This window comes from Cnephaeus nilssonii (genome assembly GCF_951640355.1).
Source record: "Cnephaeus nilssonii genome assembly, chromosome: 4".
Lineage (NCBI taxonomy): Eukaryota > Metazoa > Chordata > Mammalia > Chiroptera > Vespertilionidae > Cnephaeus > Cnephaeus nilssonii.
The window spans coordinates 22,092,126-22,105,620 of NC_137075.1; the positions used below are offsets into that span (position 1 = coordinate 22,092,126).

At 37.4% G+C, this 13,495-nt stretch overlaps 1 protein-coding gene across 1 annotated transcript in view; it reads left to right on the forward strand.

The window, feature by feature from the left end:
* The window catches only part of LOC307097455 (uncharacterized protein), a 37,546-nt gene extending 25,522 nt beyond the window's left edge, over positions 1-12,024 (forward strand). The window contains exons 6-8 of the mRNA XM_079767530.1: positions 6,106-6,212; positions 9,672-9,762; positions 11,765-12,024. Of these exons, the coding sequence (XP_079623656.1) occupies positions 6,106-6,212; positions 9,672-9,762; positions 11,765-11,881 (315 nt within the window). The 3' untranslated portion in view covers positions 11,882-12,024. The remainder of the gene's footprint in view (positions 1-6,105; positions 6,213-9,671; positions 9,763-11,764) is intronic.
* Positions 12,025-13,495: the final 1,471 nt, after the last annotated feature.

The window sequence follows — 13,495 nt, forward strand, 5'->3', positions numbered from 1 at the left end:
TAAATTCGTTTGTTTGGCGATATCCTCAAACAATTCATTAGGCACAAACAGTTCATAAGAATTCTCTACTGTTGCACATGACTTTACATTCGAGTTTTCAATCCTAAAGCCAGACGGGTAGGTGAAAGGCATAATCCTTGGTTGATTACCTCTCGGATCATGCCATTCTTCAAAATCCTCATCCTCTGATGACAAAAAAAGAACGACTCTATGACGTTTTTTAGGAAAACTAATTTCCCTTGAATCACTTTCACACGCTTTTTCTACTGACATTGTCACTGTTACGGGTAAAGAAAAAAAATTTTAAACTGCACTGGAACACAAACCACTGACAACTGACTGAAGAGAAAGCATTTCTAAAAGAATACAGAGTACAGATTGAGATAAATATATACAAGAAATATATACATGCAGTCTTATCGCAACCTTACACAGAACTCCGGCCACCAGCATATTGGTGAAATCAGATATCGCAGGCTAAATGGAAAGGAAGACAAAACAGGCTTGGCGCTTAATGTGTTAGATTTAAATATATTTTTATTGATTTCAGAGAGAAAGGGAGAGGGGGAGAGAGATATAAACATCAACGATGAGAGAATCATTGATTGGCTTCCTCCTGCATGCCCCACACTGTGGATCTAGCTCGCAACCCAGGCATGTGCCCCAGCTGGGAATCAAACTGTGACCTCCTGGTTCATAGGTCAATGCTCAACCACTGAGCCATGGTGGCCAGGCTGATCCTATATTTTTAATGGCAGTGAAGAGAAATATTGAGTATCTAACAATATCTGGTGTTAAGGACAATCTAATGTTGAAAGTCATCTCAGTAAGATTAAAAATCTAGCTTTCCCCTTTTATATAGAAGGAAATTTCTTCATTTTTTGTCTCTTTGTCCATCCTTCCTTCTCTCTGTCCTTCTCTCATCTTAGAAGTAGAGAGGCAAATGATCAAAGCCAATCCATTGTCCAATAATATTTTTATGGATTTTTCTCACTACCCCCAATGCATTGAAGCAAAACACAACTTTTGCATAATAGGAATTACATAACAGGAATAGTGGTTTAATTAGAAATGAGATTTAAAAATTAAGACCTCTTAATCATCCTAATATATAAAAAGCCAGGGGCCATCACGACTGAAACAACTGGACAGACGACCCAACAGCAGGCTGTGTGGGGTGTCAAGGCCAGCAGGGGGATTAGTGAGGGATGACCAAACGACTGAACAGCAGGCAATGTGGGGCGACCAGGCCGGCAGGGGGGTTAGTGAGGGACAACCAAATGACTGAACAGCAGGTTGCATGGGGCAACTAGGCCGGCAGGGGGGGGCAGTTGGAGGCGACCAGGTCGGCAGAGGGGGGCAGTTGGAGGTGACCAGGCCAGCGGGTGGGCAGTTGGGGGCGACCAGTCCAGCAGGGGGGCAGTAAGGGGCAACTAGGCAGGCAGGCAGGTGAGCAGTTAGGAGCCAGCAGTCCCAGATTGTGAGAGGGGTGTCCGACTGCTGGTTTGGGCCCAATCCCACCAAGATCGGGCCTAAACTGGCAGTCGTGCATCCCCTGAGGGGTCCTGGATTGGAGAGGGTGCAGGCTGGGCTGAGGGGACCTCCCCCCCTCACCCCCATGCACGGAATTTGTGCACCAGGCCTCTAGTAGTTTATAAATGGACAATCAAGTACTTTTTTGTTATTTTTTTAAATCAGACGAGATCGGGCGCGTTCAGGGTGGTATGGCCGTAGACTTTTGTTATTTTTTTTTAAAGAAGATGTTAAAAGTATATAAAATGAGTCTTTATTAACATTTTAAAAGATATTTACTCTTGCTTTTCAATGGAGTATATAGATGCACACCCATGCACATCACATACTTTCCAGGTTTGTGGCATCTGTTGAAATCAACTACCTTCAAAGCTCAGTCTTTGCTTTTCTGTTTTGGTTTTGTTCTTGTGTTTTTTTTAAAACAGGGCTTTCCTCAGAACTGTAGGAATCCTTTGTCGTCTGTTCATACTCAGCGTGAAAAACAAAAATGCTGATTGAAGTTTTTTTTAATTATTGAATTTATTGGGGTGACATTGGTTGAAGTTCTGATTGAAGCACTGGAATGGGGATTCTGAGCACTGTGGACTTCAGTGTTGAGTGATCTCGTGTGGGTAATTAATTCGTTGGAGAATATCTGATGACGTATCTTAAGACCTTTCCTCTTGGGCTGGTCTGATTGCCCAGAGAAAACCTTTTCAATCTCCTAACTGAATGTCAAGCAACATCCTGGGAACTGAGTGGTAGTAGAAAAGAACTAGAGAGAGGTGTGGGGTTCTCAGCACCCTGTCTACATATTTCCCTTGTTTTCAGTATATTATTTCCTTCAACTAGGCCTGGCATCCCCTGGCTCAGAGACCTTCTGTTTTAACCTTCCCAGAGAATAAACCTCTATTCTTTTGCTGGAGTAGCAGAAAGGTATATAGGGAACTGGCTGTTTCTTAAGTGAACTTTCAACAAAATTACCTTACCTTTAGCATTTCTTCTTACTCCTTCACCCATAACTGGTACCAATTATGAGCCTTTTGAAGATTTTGTAGTATAAATCACATTTAGGTCTTAGCTTTCTCTATTTCTAGCTTAGAAATCAATTTTCTCAGATCTCCTAAATTCCTTATTATATCTCTTATTTTTTCTAACTTACAAATTTTATGTATGTTATTTCCATTCCCATTTTCCCCATCTTGGAGAGTATACCTTATATATTTTTAAAAAACTATTATTATAATGGGGTTCCAGGGAAGTATATGTGTCATATCCATGGAAGACCCATTGATTTAAATTCTTCTTTCTTCCCTTTCCTCCAGGCCACAAGTAAACTTTCATTCATCCGTATCCAGCTTTATTATTATTTATATATTTTTAAAATATATTTGTATTAATTTCAGAGAGGAAGGGAGAGGGGGAGAGAGATAGAAACATCAATGATGGGAGAGAATCATGGATCAGATGCCTCCTGCACGCCCCACACTGGGGATCGAGCCCACAACCTGGGCATGTGCCCTGACTGGGAATCGAACCATGATCTCCTGGTTCATAGGTCAACACTCAACCACTGAGCCATGTTGGCTGGGTCATATCCTGCTTTTTATTTATGGCATTTTTTATAGACTTAGCAGCTTAGCTGTTTCACCCCATTACTAGATTATAATGTATTTGAGAGTAGATATTGTATCTCATTCATCATGGTATATTTCCCTACACAGTATCTAGTACATAAGAGGTGGCCATTAGAAACTGGTTAAGTTGGTCTTAGTTGCCTTGTGGCCTCCATGTTGTTAGCATTCCATTTTGTCCAGAATCATTCCTTGGGATTTCCCTGGAACCTCTAGAACAAGCACTTATGTCAGTTGCCATAATTAATTGATCCACATGATTATTTTTTAACTTACCTGCAGGGTGGGGATGGGGGGAGTGAACAGAGATGGGAAAGGAAATTGTGTGAAAGCTATGTTGTATCAGTAGGTTAATTTACATACCTGTTTTATATCTAACCTACATATTTAGGAAGTTTAAAGTGATTAACTTCTTTCTGTGTTCAGGAACATGTCAACCCTATGCTTCAGAGGTTCAAGACCATCTTTATTGAAATTATTTTAATAATCTTATTGCTTAAAAGAAGAGAAAATAATTTTTAAAATCAGTCCCCACAACATTTTGAATATTATTTATTTGTAAGACCAAGTGTTTATTTGGAAAGAAATCATGTGATACAAAGTAGTTAAACCTTTTCTCTTTTTAAAATAAAAGTTGTTTGCCCAGACCAGGTGATTCAGTTAGTTGGAACGTTATCCCATGCACCAAAAGGTTATGGGTTCAATTCTGGTCAGGGCATATACCTAGGTTGTGGTTCAATTCCCAGATCAATGTTTCTCTCTCTCTCCCTATTCCTCTCTTTCTAAAATCAATAAAAAACATATTCACAGGTGAGGATTAAAATAATAAAAAATGAATAAATAAAATAAAAGTTGTTTGCTTTGCTCTTGAGCAAATAAATGTTTCTTCTTGTTATATTGCCTGTAGTCTGTAAGACTTGATGATTGTGGTCTCAGTTAACTTTTTGAGGTATATAGTTTTTAAATAGTTTTGTTTGCTTTTTTGGACAGATAATATATTCTAGTGTATTTTAGATGAAGAGCCAGACAAGGCCAATTAACATAGTGTATTAATATTTTATAATTTATAAATTACTTCTATAGTTTTTATGGTCCCATTTGATCTATGAGTCAGGACAGATATTATTCTATTTTATTTATGTGGACCCTCGCTCCATCATCAATGAGTGTACAAACCTCATTGATGATGGAGCGAGAGTTTGATGACACTTACAACCACTGATATAGTCTCCCCTTATCTGCGGGGTGTACGTTCCAAGACCCCCAGTGGATGCCTGAAACTTTGATAGTACCAAACTCTATATATACTGTTTTTTCTGTACATACATACCTATGATAAAGTTTAACTTATAAACTAGGCACAAGAACTTAACAACAATCCTATATAATAAAAGCCTAATATGCAAATTGTCCCCTGGGGCGGTCGTTCAACTAGGAAACCAGGAGTTCGACCAGTCACTATGATGTGCGCTGACCACCAGGGGGCAGCGCAGAACATGGTGGGTATTGGCAACGCGGCGCTGGCAGTGGGCGGCAGTGGAGGCGGTGCCAGCCCCAATGGGCCCCGATGGGAGCAAGACTGCGGTGGGATGGTAGAGCAGGTGAGCAGGTGGCGCCAGGCTAAGGTGGGTGTGAGCGGAGGCCTAGGTGCTGCCCAGGGCCCAGAGGTCAGCTGGGACCTGCCCTTCCATACCAGACGCTTGCACTTCAGTCGCCTGCCAGGCCTAGGGACCACACCCATGCTTGAATTTCGTGCACCGGGCCTCTAGTAACTAATAATAAAATAGAACAATTATATTTCAGTAAAAGTTATGTGAATGGCATCTCTCCAGTAATTTTTATATTTTTCAGTCCAAACCATCCGTCACTTGCAGTAAATAGCTTGGTGTCACTTGTTTCAGGGGATCACTTGCTGACGTCTTTGTATAGGCTCAATGCTTCCTGGCGCAACACAGTGCTGTCAGTAGGGACACATTTTCTGTTATGTCCACTACCCACAACTGTAATGACTTTTCTATATTAACTAACCACTCAACATGCACTGTGGCCATACCTTTTGCAGTTTGAGATGCATTGCAAAACTAGCATGGATTTGTTTTTCTTCTTCACAATTTCATAGGCAGATTTGTCTTTACCGTAGATCTTAGGAACCTCAACATAGAAGTTTTTTCTTTCCTTATTAAGTTGAGAACTTTCACCTTTTCACTTAGAGGAAGCACTTTCTGGCTTCTCGTTGTCATATCTGAATTGCTAGCATGACTACTCTTGCACTTTGGGGCCATTATTTTTTTTTTTTTCTATTAGCAATAATCATGCCTCGGATAACCTCATTGGCTATGATACTGCCACTGCGCAAAGCTGGGGCCATTATTAAGTAAAATAAGGGGTTACTTGAACACAAGCACTGTGATTCTGCAACAGTTGATCTGATAACCAGATCGGCTACTCAGTGACCAGCGGGTGGGTAGCATATGCAGCGTGGATATGCTAGACAGAGTGATGATTCATGTCCGGGCAGGATGGAGTAGGACAGTATGAGATTTCATCATGCTACATACAGTTCACAATTTAAAACTTACTATGAATGATATATTACTTGGATTTTCCATTTAACATTTTCAGACCATGGTTGACCACTGGTAACTGACCCTGTGAAAAGCAAAAACACGGATAAGGGGGTACTACTGTAGTGGAAAAAAGCTCTGAACTGGGAGTCAAAAGAGCATACTTATGAATATATAAATAATTACATCTAAACAGACAAATTTTCACAAGTTTATCGTTTTTATTAGACACTATCTCCCATAAGTGGTAATATTAAATATACTGTACTTTCTCCCATTTTAAGAATTAGGGTGAACTTCACATATTACTTCACAACATTATTGACCCAGTATATAGTTCTGTGATTGTATGATATGGTATGTTTGTTCTCTTAAATGAACTCATTCTTATTTAGGTGCTTCATGCAGACATCTGTACCCAGGATTCACTTCTGCAAAATGCTGATGTTGTTATAATGAATAACGTCTTCGAATATTTTCTTGATGAGGCAGAACAGGCCAGGTATGTTATTTATTCAGACAAGAAGTCTGTTGTTATCCAGCAAAGTATGAAAAGGGATTGGTAAAGCAGAAATGTTTTCATATTAAACTTTTTAAAAATGACCTCAACTGTGAGATTATATTAAAAAGGAAATATGTTCTGTATAAAATAAAAATAAACTGTCTGACTTTGTAAAGTATTGCATCTCATTTTAGGTAGATATGAAATTTTATGACCCAAGCATTTGCTTAGCTATCAGGGATGAAATAAGATATCACTTCCTAATGGGTCTTTATACGGTACTTTTTTCTGCCTCTGTTTTGTTGTTGTTGTTTTGCTTTTTAAAAAATATGTCATGATGCTATCCTATCATAAAATGATGGGAATTAACTAATGCCTATAAGTGAATATAAAACAAGATATAAGAGTATTAACCAAAATTGTGATTAATTATCAAACTTGAAAAATGTTTTTAAGGGGTAATCAATAGTAGAAGTTTATTCCACTATTCAAGTAATGGAAAAATTAGCAAGTCTGCGATCACTTTTCTGCCACAATTTTTTAAAAAAATATTTTATTGATTTTAGAGAGGAAGGGAGAGGGAGAGAGAGATAGAAACATCAATGATGAGAGAGAATCATTGATCGGCTGCCTCCTACACGCCCCCTACTGGGGATCAAGCCCGAAACCTAGGCATGTGCCCTTGGCCAAAATCAAACCTGGGACACTTCAGTCCACAGGCAGACGCTATATCCATTGAGCCAAACCAGCTGTGGCCTCTGCCACAATTTAATGCTTTGTGATCCATAAGGACCTATAGGTTCCTTTGATTAGAAAATTCCTCTAATCTGTAGTCTGAGACACTGACTTTATGGCTACTTGGGCTTGCTGACTTCTTATTTATAGTTTAGATACAGGAAAGCTCCTTTGCAGTGGTATGAAAGGGAATTACACAAATGTTTGGATTACCTGAGAGAAATAAAAGTGCATATAATACAGACCATAAAGTTAATACTGAGTGGAATTCTGAATGGCTAAACCTCTTTATTCTGCCCCTGACCACCACTTGCTCTCTCTCCCACACACACACACATGCACACCCATAGCCATTACTAGTAGATTAAGGTCATTACAAAATTAATAGTTTAAATAGTTTAAAAAGAAACTGCTTCAACAGAAAGCTAATCATATAATCAAACTTCAGCCAAATGAGGGGTGATTTTTTTGGTCACAGACTAAAGACCAGAAACACAACCTGTGCAAAGTTATTTTAATTATAATGCCCTTAATTTCCAGCGGACAAAGTATGATTAGCTTTTTATCTTTTTTAAAATATATATATATATTATTGATTTTTTACAGAGAGGAAGGGAGAGGGATAGAGAGTTAGAAAGAAACATCAAATCAGCTGCCTCCCGCACACCCCCTACTGGGGATGTGCCCGCAACCAAGATACATGCCCTTGACCGGAATCGAACCTGGGACCCTTCAGTCTGCAGGGCGACGCTTTATCCACTGAGCCAAACCAGTTAGGGCAAGCTTTTTATCTTTTTAAATTAATGATCAGTAGTCAAAACATTACATAATTGTTGGAAAATGAAATATTACCTGGTTTATGTTATATAAGAAGTTTTAAAATACCCTAAACTCTTTGGATATTTATTATATAAAGATTTTGAATGCTGAGGAATGATGAAAGCTACTGCCAAACTTGATATTGGAAATACTGCATATTTGCATTATTTTCAAAACTCTCGGTGCATTTATTCATAAGCTCTACATGATTCACTAAGTAGATATTGGCACCTGTGTTAGTTCAGTCGTTTTTCCTGAATTAGTCTAGCACAGTGAATTCTAAATCTACCTGGGTTTTATGACTCTCCTAGTTAATTATCTTATCTTCATCTTGAATGACAGTTCCCAGAAGAAAGGTTAGAAGATATGGTAAATCATTCTGATATTGGAATTGTTCTGACAAAACTGATCATTTACTCATTAATTCTATATTGTAGTAAGTAAAAGAGAATAGATGGCACAAAAGTAATTCATATAGCCTCCAGAGATTTTAATCTTAATCAACATCTGAGGACAAGTGGAATGGTACCGCTGCTATAGGAGTTAGTAAAAGAAAACAGAAATATGTCATAATAATAGAAATGTGTCCTCAGGAAAGGCTCAGGCTTCAGAGTAAGTTAGATCTCATTACAGAGTAACACCCAGATTGTCAAGTATTAGTTTAAAAGGTGCCTCTAGCCCTGGCTGGCTCGGGTGATTGTCGTCCTATCCTGGTGAGAGTGTGCACCTCTGAGAAGCTGGTCGATGTTTCTCTCTCACATCGATGTTTCTTTGTCTCTCCCTTCCTTTCTAAAATCAGTAAAACTGTTTTAATAATAAATAAAATAAAATAAAAGGTGCTTCCATGTATTTTAGTAGGTGAAACAGATACAACTACTACCATGACAGCTTATCAGAAATATTAAGAGCTATTTTGAGAGTCATGCCCAGTATACTTAGCTTCTTCATTCTTATTAAATAAACTTATAAAATGTCATTTTTAAGGAACCACTGGAAAAAAACACACAAACAGCTCTAGCCCAACCATGGTGATATTTATTATCAAACACTGCTACATGATTTTAGATCTAGCCTGAGAAAAAAACATTTGTATCATTTTATCTAGTTAACTCCAGAATGTACTAAACTTAACTATCCATTGCTATAACCAAAATAAGTGCAAATGACACAGCTGCTCACCCGCCCCACTGCAAGGGATGCACATCTCTGCTTTGCCTGATCATCGGTCCCTAGTAGTGGGGTGTACTTTCAAGACTCAGCGTAGAAATCCAGTTCATGTCTGCACTAAAGATTAATCAGTACTGGTCAGACACTGCCCTCTGACACGCACATGGCACATGGCTTTCCATCATGCTTTAATCCTGGCTGGTCCCACTAAACTTCTCAGGTGCCATATTGTCCAGAAGTCTTTGCATTGAATATTTATGGCAGCCAAATAAAGTCTGATTTCACTTTTTATTTACTGTTAGTGTTTGCTTGGTGTCTGGTTTCTATGGACTTTCTCCGGGACTCTGCCCCACCTCTCCCCCTCAGCCCAGTTCCCTGTGCAGAACCATTTTTTGTTACATACTTTGTAAGAAATTTAAGAGCCACTAACTGATGCAGCTTTGACTTCTGAATTGGTTCTGAAATTGAGTTTTGGCCTTACTCACAATGCCTTGTAGTAGCTCAAATCACCATCTCCTTAAATCTTGTCAACTGTAACTTCCACAATTTTCCCAGCACCTCTTCAGGAACTAAAGAATTGACCAATTTCGAGTATGTTGCTGCAGTCCTATTTTCTGCAAGCAAACGTTTTTGCTCATTTGAGATACCACTTGTGTTGCATTTTCTTTTGTCATCGGCATTTTTAAAAAATTTCCAGTGTCTGGTAAAACCTGACATAATGCTTGTACTGTGTTATAGAGCCTGGGAATGTATCAGCCATAATGTAAGGAAACAAGGATCGTTATTGGTGACAGTGCCAAGTCTTGAAGAGTCTCTCTCAGGTCTTCAGGTATGTAAGCCTTCCTCCCATTTTTATTGTCAAAACTTTTCTTCTACTTTTCCTGATAGCTGTTACAATATTCTAGAAATGTTCTGTCTAAATATAGTGACAGATGCTAGAAAGAATAGCAAGAATTTATGGCTTAAGAACTCATTTGTGGTTGATTAACTGGCCTCAAGAGCTCTCAAGTTCCTATTCTTATCTTGATACGAACTCTGCTTCTCCACCCAATTTTTCCAGCTGTGGGATTATAGTTTTAGGATCACAAATGCTATTAAATGTTTGTTAAGAGGCTAAACACCCACATCATAACTTCTTCCTTAGAACAAAAGGAACAGAGTTATCCAAGGTTGTAGAATCAAATAGACTGGAGGCAGCGCAGTTTAGCCTCTTAAGTCAGTTTGAAATCTTCACAAACCTCTCTTGCTCAGTCCGACTTTTCGTATAAAATAAGGCTGATATTTAATAATATAATTCAGCCCAATATATTGATCCTTATACAAAGGTTAATTAGTGTTTGTAAAGCTCTTTGAGATCCAGATGAAAAATAGTGTTTCTTAATACAATATTATTATTTTCTTTAGTCGTGCTTTCCTTATATGTAAGCACTGCCAAATTTAAGTATCTGTTGTTTTTTTCCTTTAAAAAATCTAAATAATCATCAATAATACCTTTTAAAAATTTTTGGTCAATCATCTAAATTACAAAAGTAATTCATGTTTGCCATAACCAGGGAAGTAATCCATAGATACATAAAGAGAAGATGTTAGTCTCCCAGTTTCCCCCACTTTATTCTTTCCCATGAGATCCCTGCCTCCTGAGTGTGTGATCTTACCATACTTTAATTTTATTATTTTTTCATCCTCACCCAAGAATATGTTTTTATTGATTTTTTAGAGAGAGGAAGAGAGAGAGAGAAACATTGAAGTGAGAGAGAAACATCGATTGGCTGCCTCCCACACACATCCCAACCAGGGATTGAACCCGCAACCTAGGTATGTGCCTTGACCAGGAATCCAACCTGTAACTTTTGGTGTATGGGACAGTGCTCCAGCCAACTGAGCCATACCGGCCAGGGCAAAAACAAACCTTTTAAAATATGTGGTCTCCAATTTATAATTTCTACATATATTGAAATAATTCAGTTATTTTACCAAAATAACAACTTTCACACTAAATACATAAATCTGTCTAGACAAACATTGGAAATTACAAGAGTCCTTGTATATAAATTCTTGAATAATTTTATTGCTCTCATATTTAATGAAACTTCTTTAAACAGATTGTTGGCTCCAGAATTTCTTTGTCATGGAGACTCAAGTTTTCAATGTGAAGGGAAGGGCCTGATGAAGGTTATGGAGGGAGATTAGTCCTGCTTATACAACCCCTTAGCACCAACACTGTGTTTATATGAGCAGTTTTCTGTGTATACCCATTGTTGTTTTAGAATTTTGTTTAAACATAATGATGATTAAATTATGTACATTAAAACAATTACTCTCTATTTTCTTTATTCTTTAAAATTTCAAAATCTCAAAGTAAATTAATTAAATTCCTGAATCCATAGACCATTTAGTACAATGTGTACCATATAGTACAACAAAGAACTATTCATGTGAATAATAAAAAGAAAAGAAAAAGAATTGTTCATGCAGCACCATGTAGAACTTAATCCTGCTCATTGTAATAAAAATCTGTTGTGTTGCCTGGCTGGTATGGCTCAGGGGTTGAGCGTCGACCTATGAACCAGGAGGTCACGGTTCGATTCCTGGTCAGGGCACATGCCCCGGTTGCAGGCTCGATCCCCAGTGGGGGACATGCAGGAAGCAGCTAATCAGTGATTCTCTCTCATCATTGATGTTTCTATCTCTCTCTCCCTCTTTGAAATCAATAAAAAAATATTTTTAAAAAAATCTGTTGTGTTTAGTAACTTACTTAGTCATGATTTCTTCCAGAAAATAGGATTATTCTGTAATTTTCCTGTTTGTTTATAATCTTTTTTTTTTTCCAGGTTAGTATACAGTTATCTTCCTGGGTTGAAGAGGTACCCCTGAACTATGATGTATACCCAGAAAAGGATATTAACAGGGAAGCTCTTGAACAAATACATTTATATAAGATTCTCTAGCACTAAAATAGTCCTACCTCAGTATAATGTTTTTTGAGTATATTACAAAATAATGAAAAAGAAACGTAACCCCAACACCCTAACACATATTTTTTGTGTATATTCCTTTCTAGTCTTTGTACATATGTTCACATATTTATAAATAGTTGCATTTGTATATTTGCAACTTTGATTTGTGTGATAATTTAATTAAAATACTTATCTGAAAATTTTTTGTTTTCCTCTAGTTTCTTTTATTCTGTTACAAATATAAATATGTCTTTCTTTAGTCACTAACTCTGTATACCAAATCCAGATATAGAAGAAAAAAGAAAAGACTAGAAGTAGCTTCTATTAAGAGAAGGATGGAGAGTAAGATAAGTTACATTGTATTCCAATTATTAGATCTCTGTTCTGTCAGATTCCTTGTATACAGTTTTATCTGAAGAGTCTAGCACAGTTGCTAGGGAATTGAACCCAGGACCCTTCAGTCTGCAGACTGATGCTCTATCCACTGAGCCAAACAGGCTAGGGCCAACCTTTGTTCTTTTGGCTATACCTCCCCCTTCCCCTCCTGCTGCTTCTACATATCAGCTGAACCTAATTGACACTTGTGTTCAGGTGCTCTGGGATGAACAAGGAATTTCAGTGAGTGTCAACCATGAACCAGGAGGTCACAGCTCAATTCCTAGTCAGGGCAAATGCCAAGGTTTCGGGCTCGATCCGCAGAAGGGAGTGTGCAGGAGGCAGCTGATTGATGATTCTCTCTCATCACTGATGTTTCAATCTCTCTGTCCCTTTCTCTCTCTGAAATCAATAAAAACATTAACAACAACAAAAACTTGAACACTTAACTAGTTCTAGTAATCTCACATTTAGTATTCTACTTAAATTACTTTTTAAAAATTAAACTAATACATATTTTGTAATTGCAGAACCTTTTGGAGATCTAGCTGTTGAAAGGGCTTGTCTGATGTGTTTTTTTAAATTACCTGCCTATAAAAAAGAATTTGCAATAGCAGTCAGTTCTAACTTTCAAAAGAAAGTTATTGGTCAATAGCTAAATCAAATGCTAAAAATAAAAACACAGATGTTTGGAACTTTACTGTTGATATTAATAAATTTAATATTTAGGATTGGATAATAGTGAATATCAGAATAAATGCTGGAGTTCCAATAATTTCTTATTCATACAGGCATTACTTCTAACTCATTAAACTTAAATAATGTTTATAATTTATTGGTTTGAGAGAGAGAAGGGAAGAGAGAGAGAGAAAATAAACATTGATTTGTTGCTCCACTTATCTATGCATTCATTGGTTGATTCTTTTTTTTTTTTTACTCTTTGAAATTTTTAGTAGAGTAAAATCCCTGTATTCTAAATATCTCATTAAAATTATACTTAAATCAATATAACATAATATTTATGCAAAGAAGAAACTTAATGGCAAGTACAGGTTTCATTTGTCCTTATTGGAGTTTGGTTTAAAAGGAGACTAAGTAGAAGTTTCTTTTTGGATTGTGAGAGCTCTAAAATTTGAATAATTTTTTAAAACCGAATGTCTCATATGCGTAGGTAAGTAAGCAAACAAAAAACTAGTAATAAAGTTAGGATTCTAATGGGGAAAGCTTTTA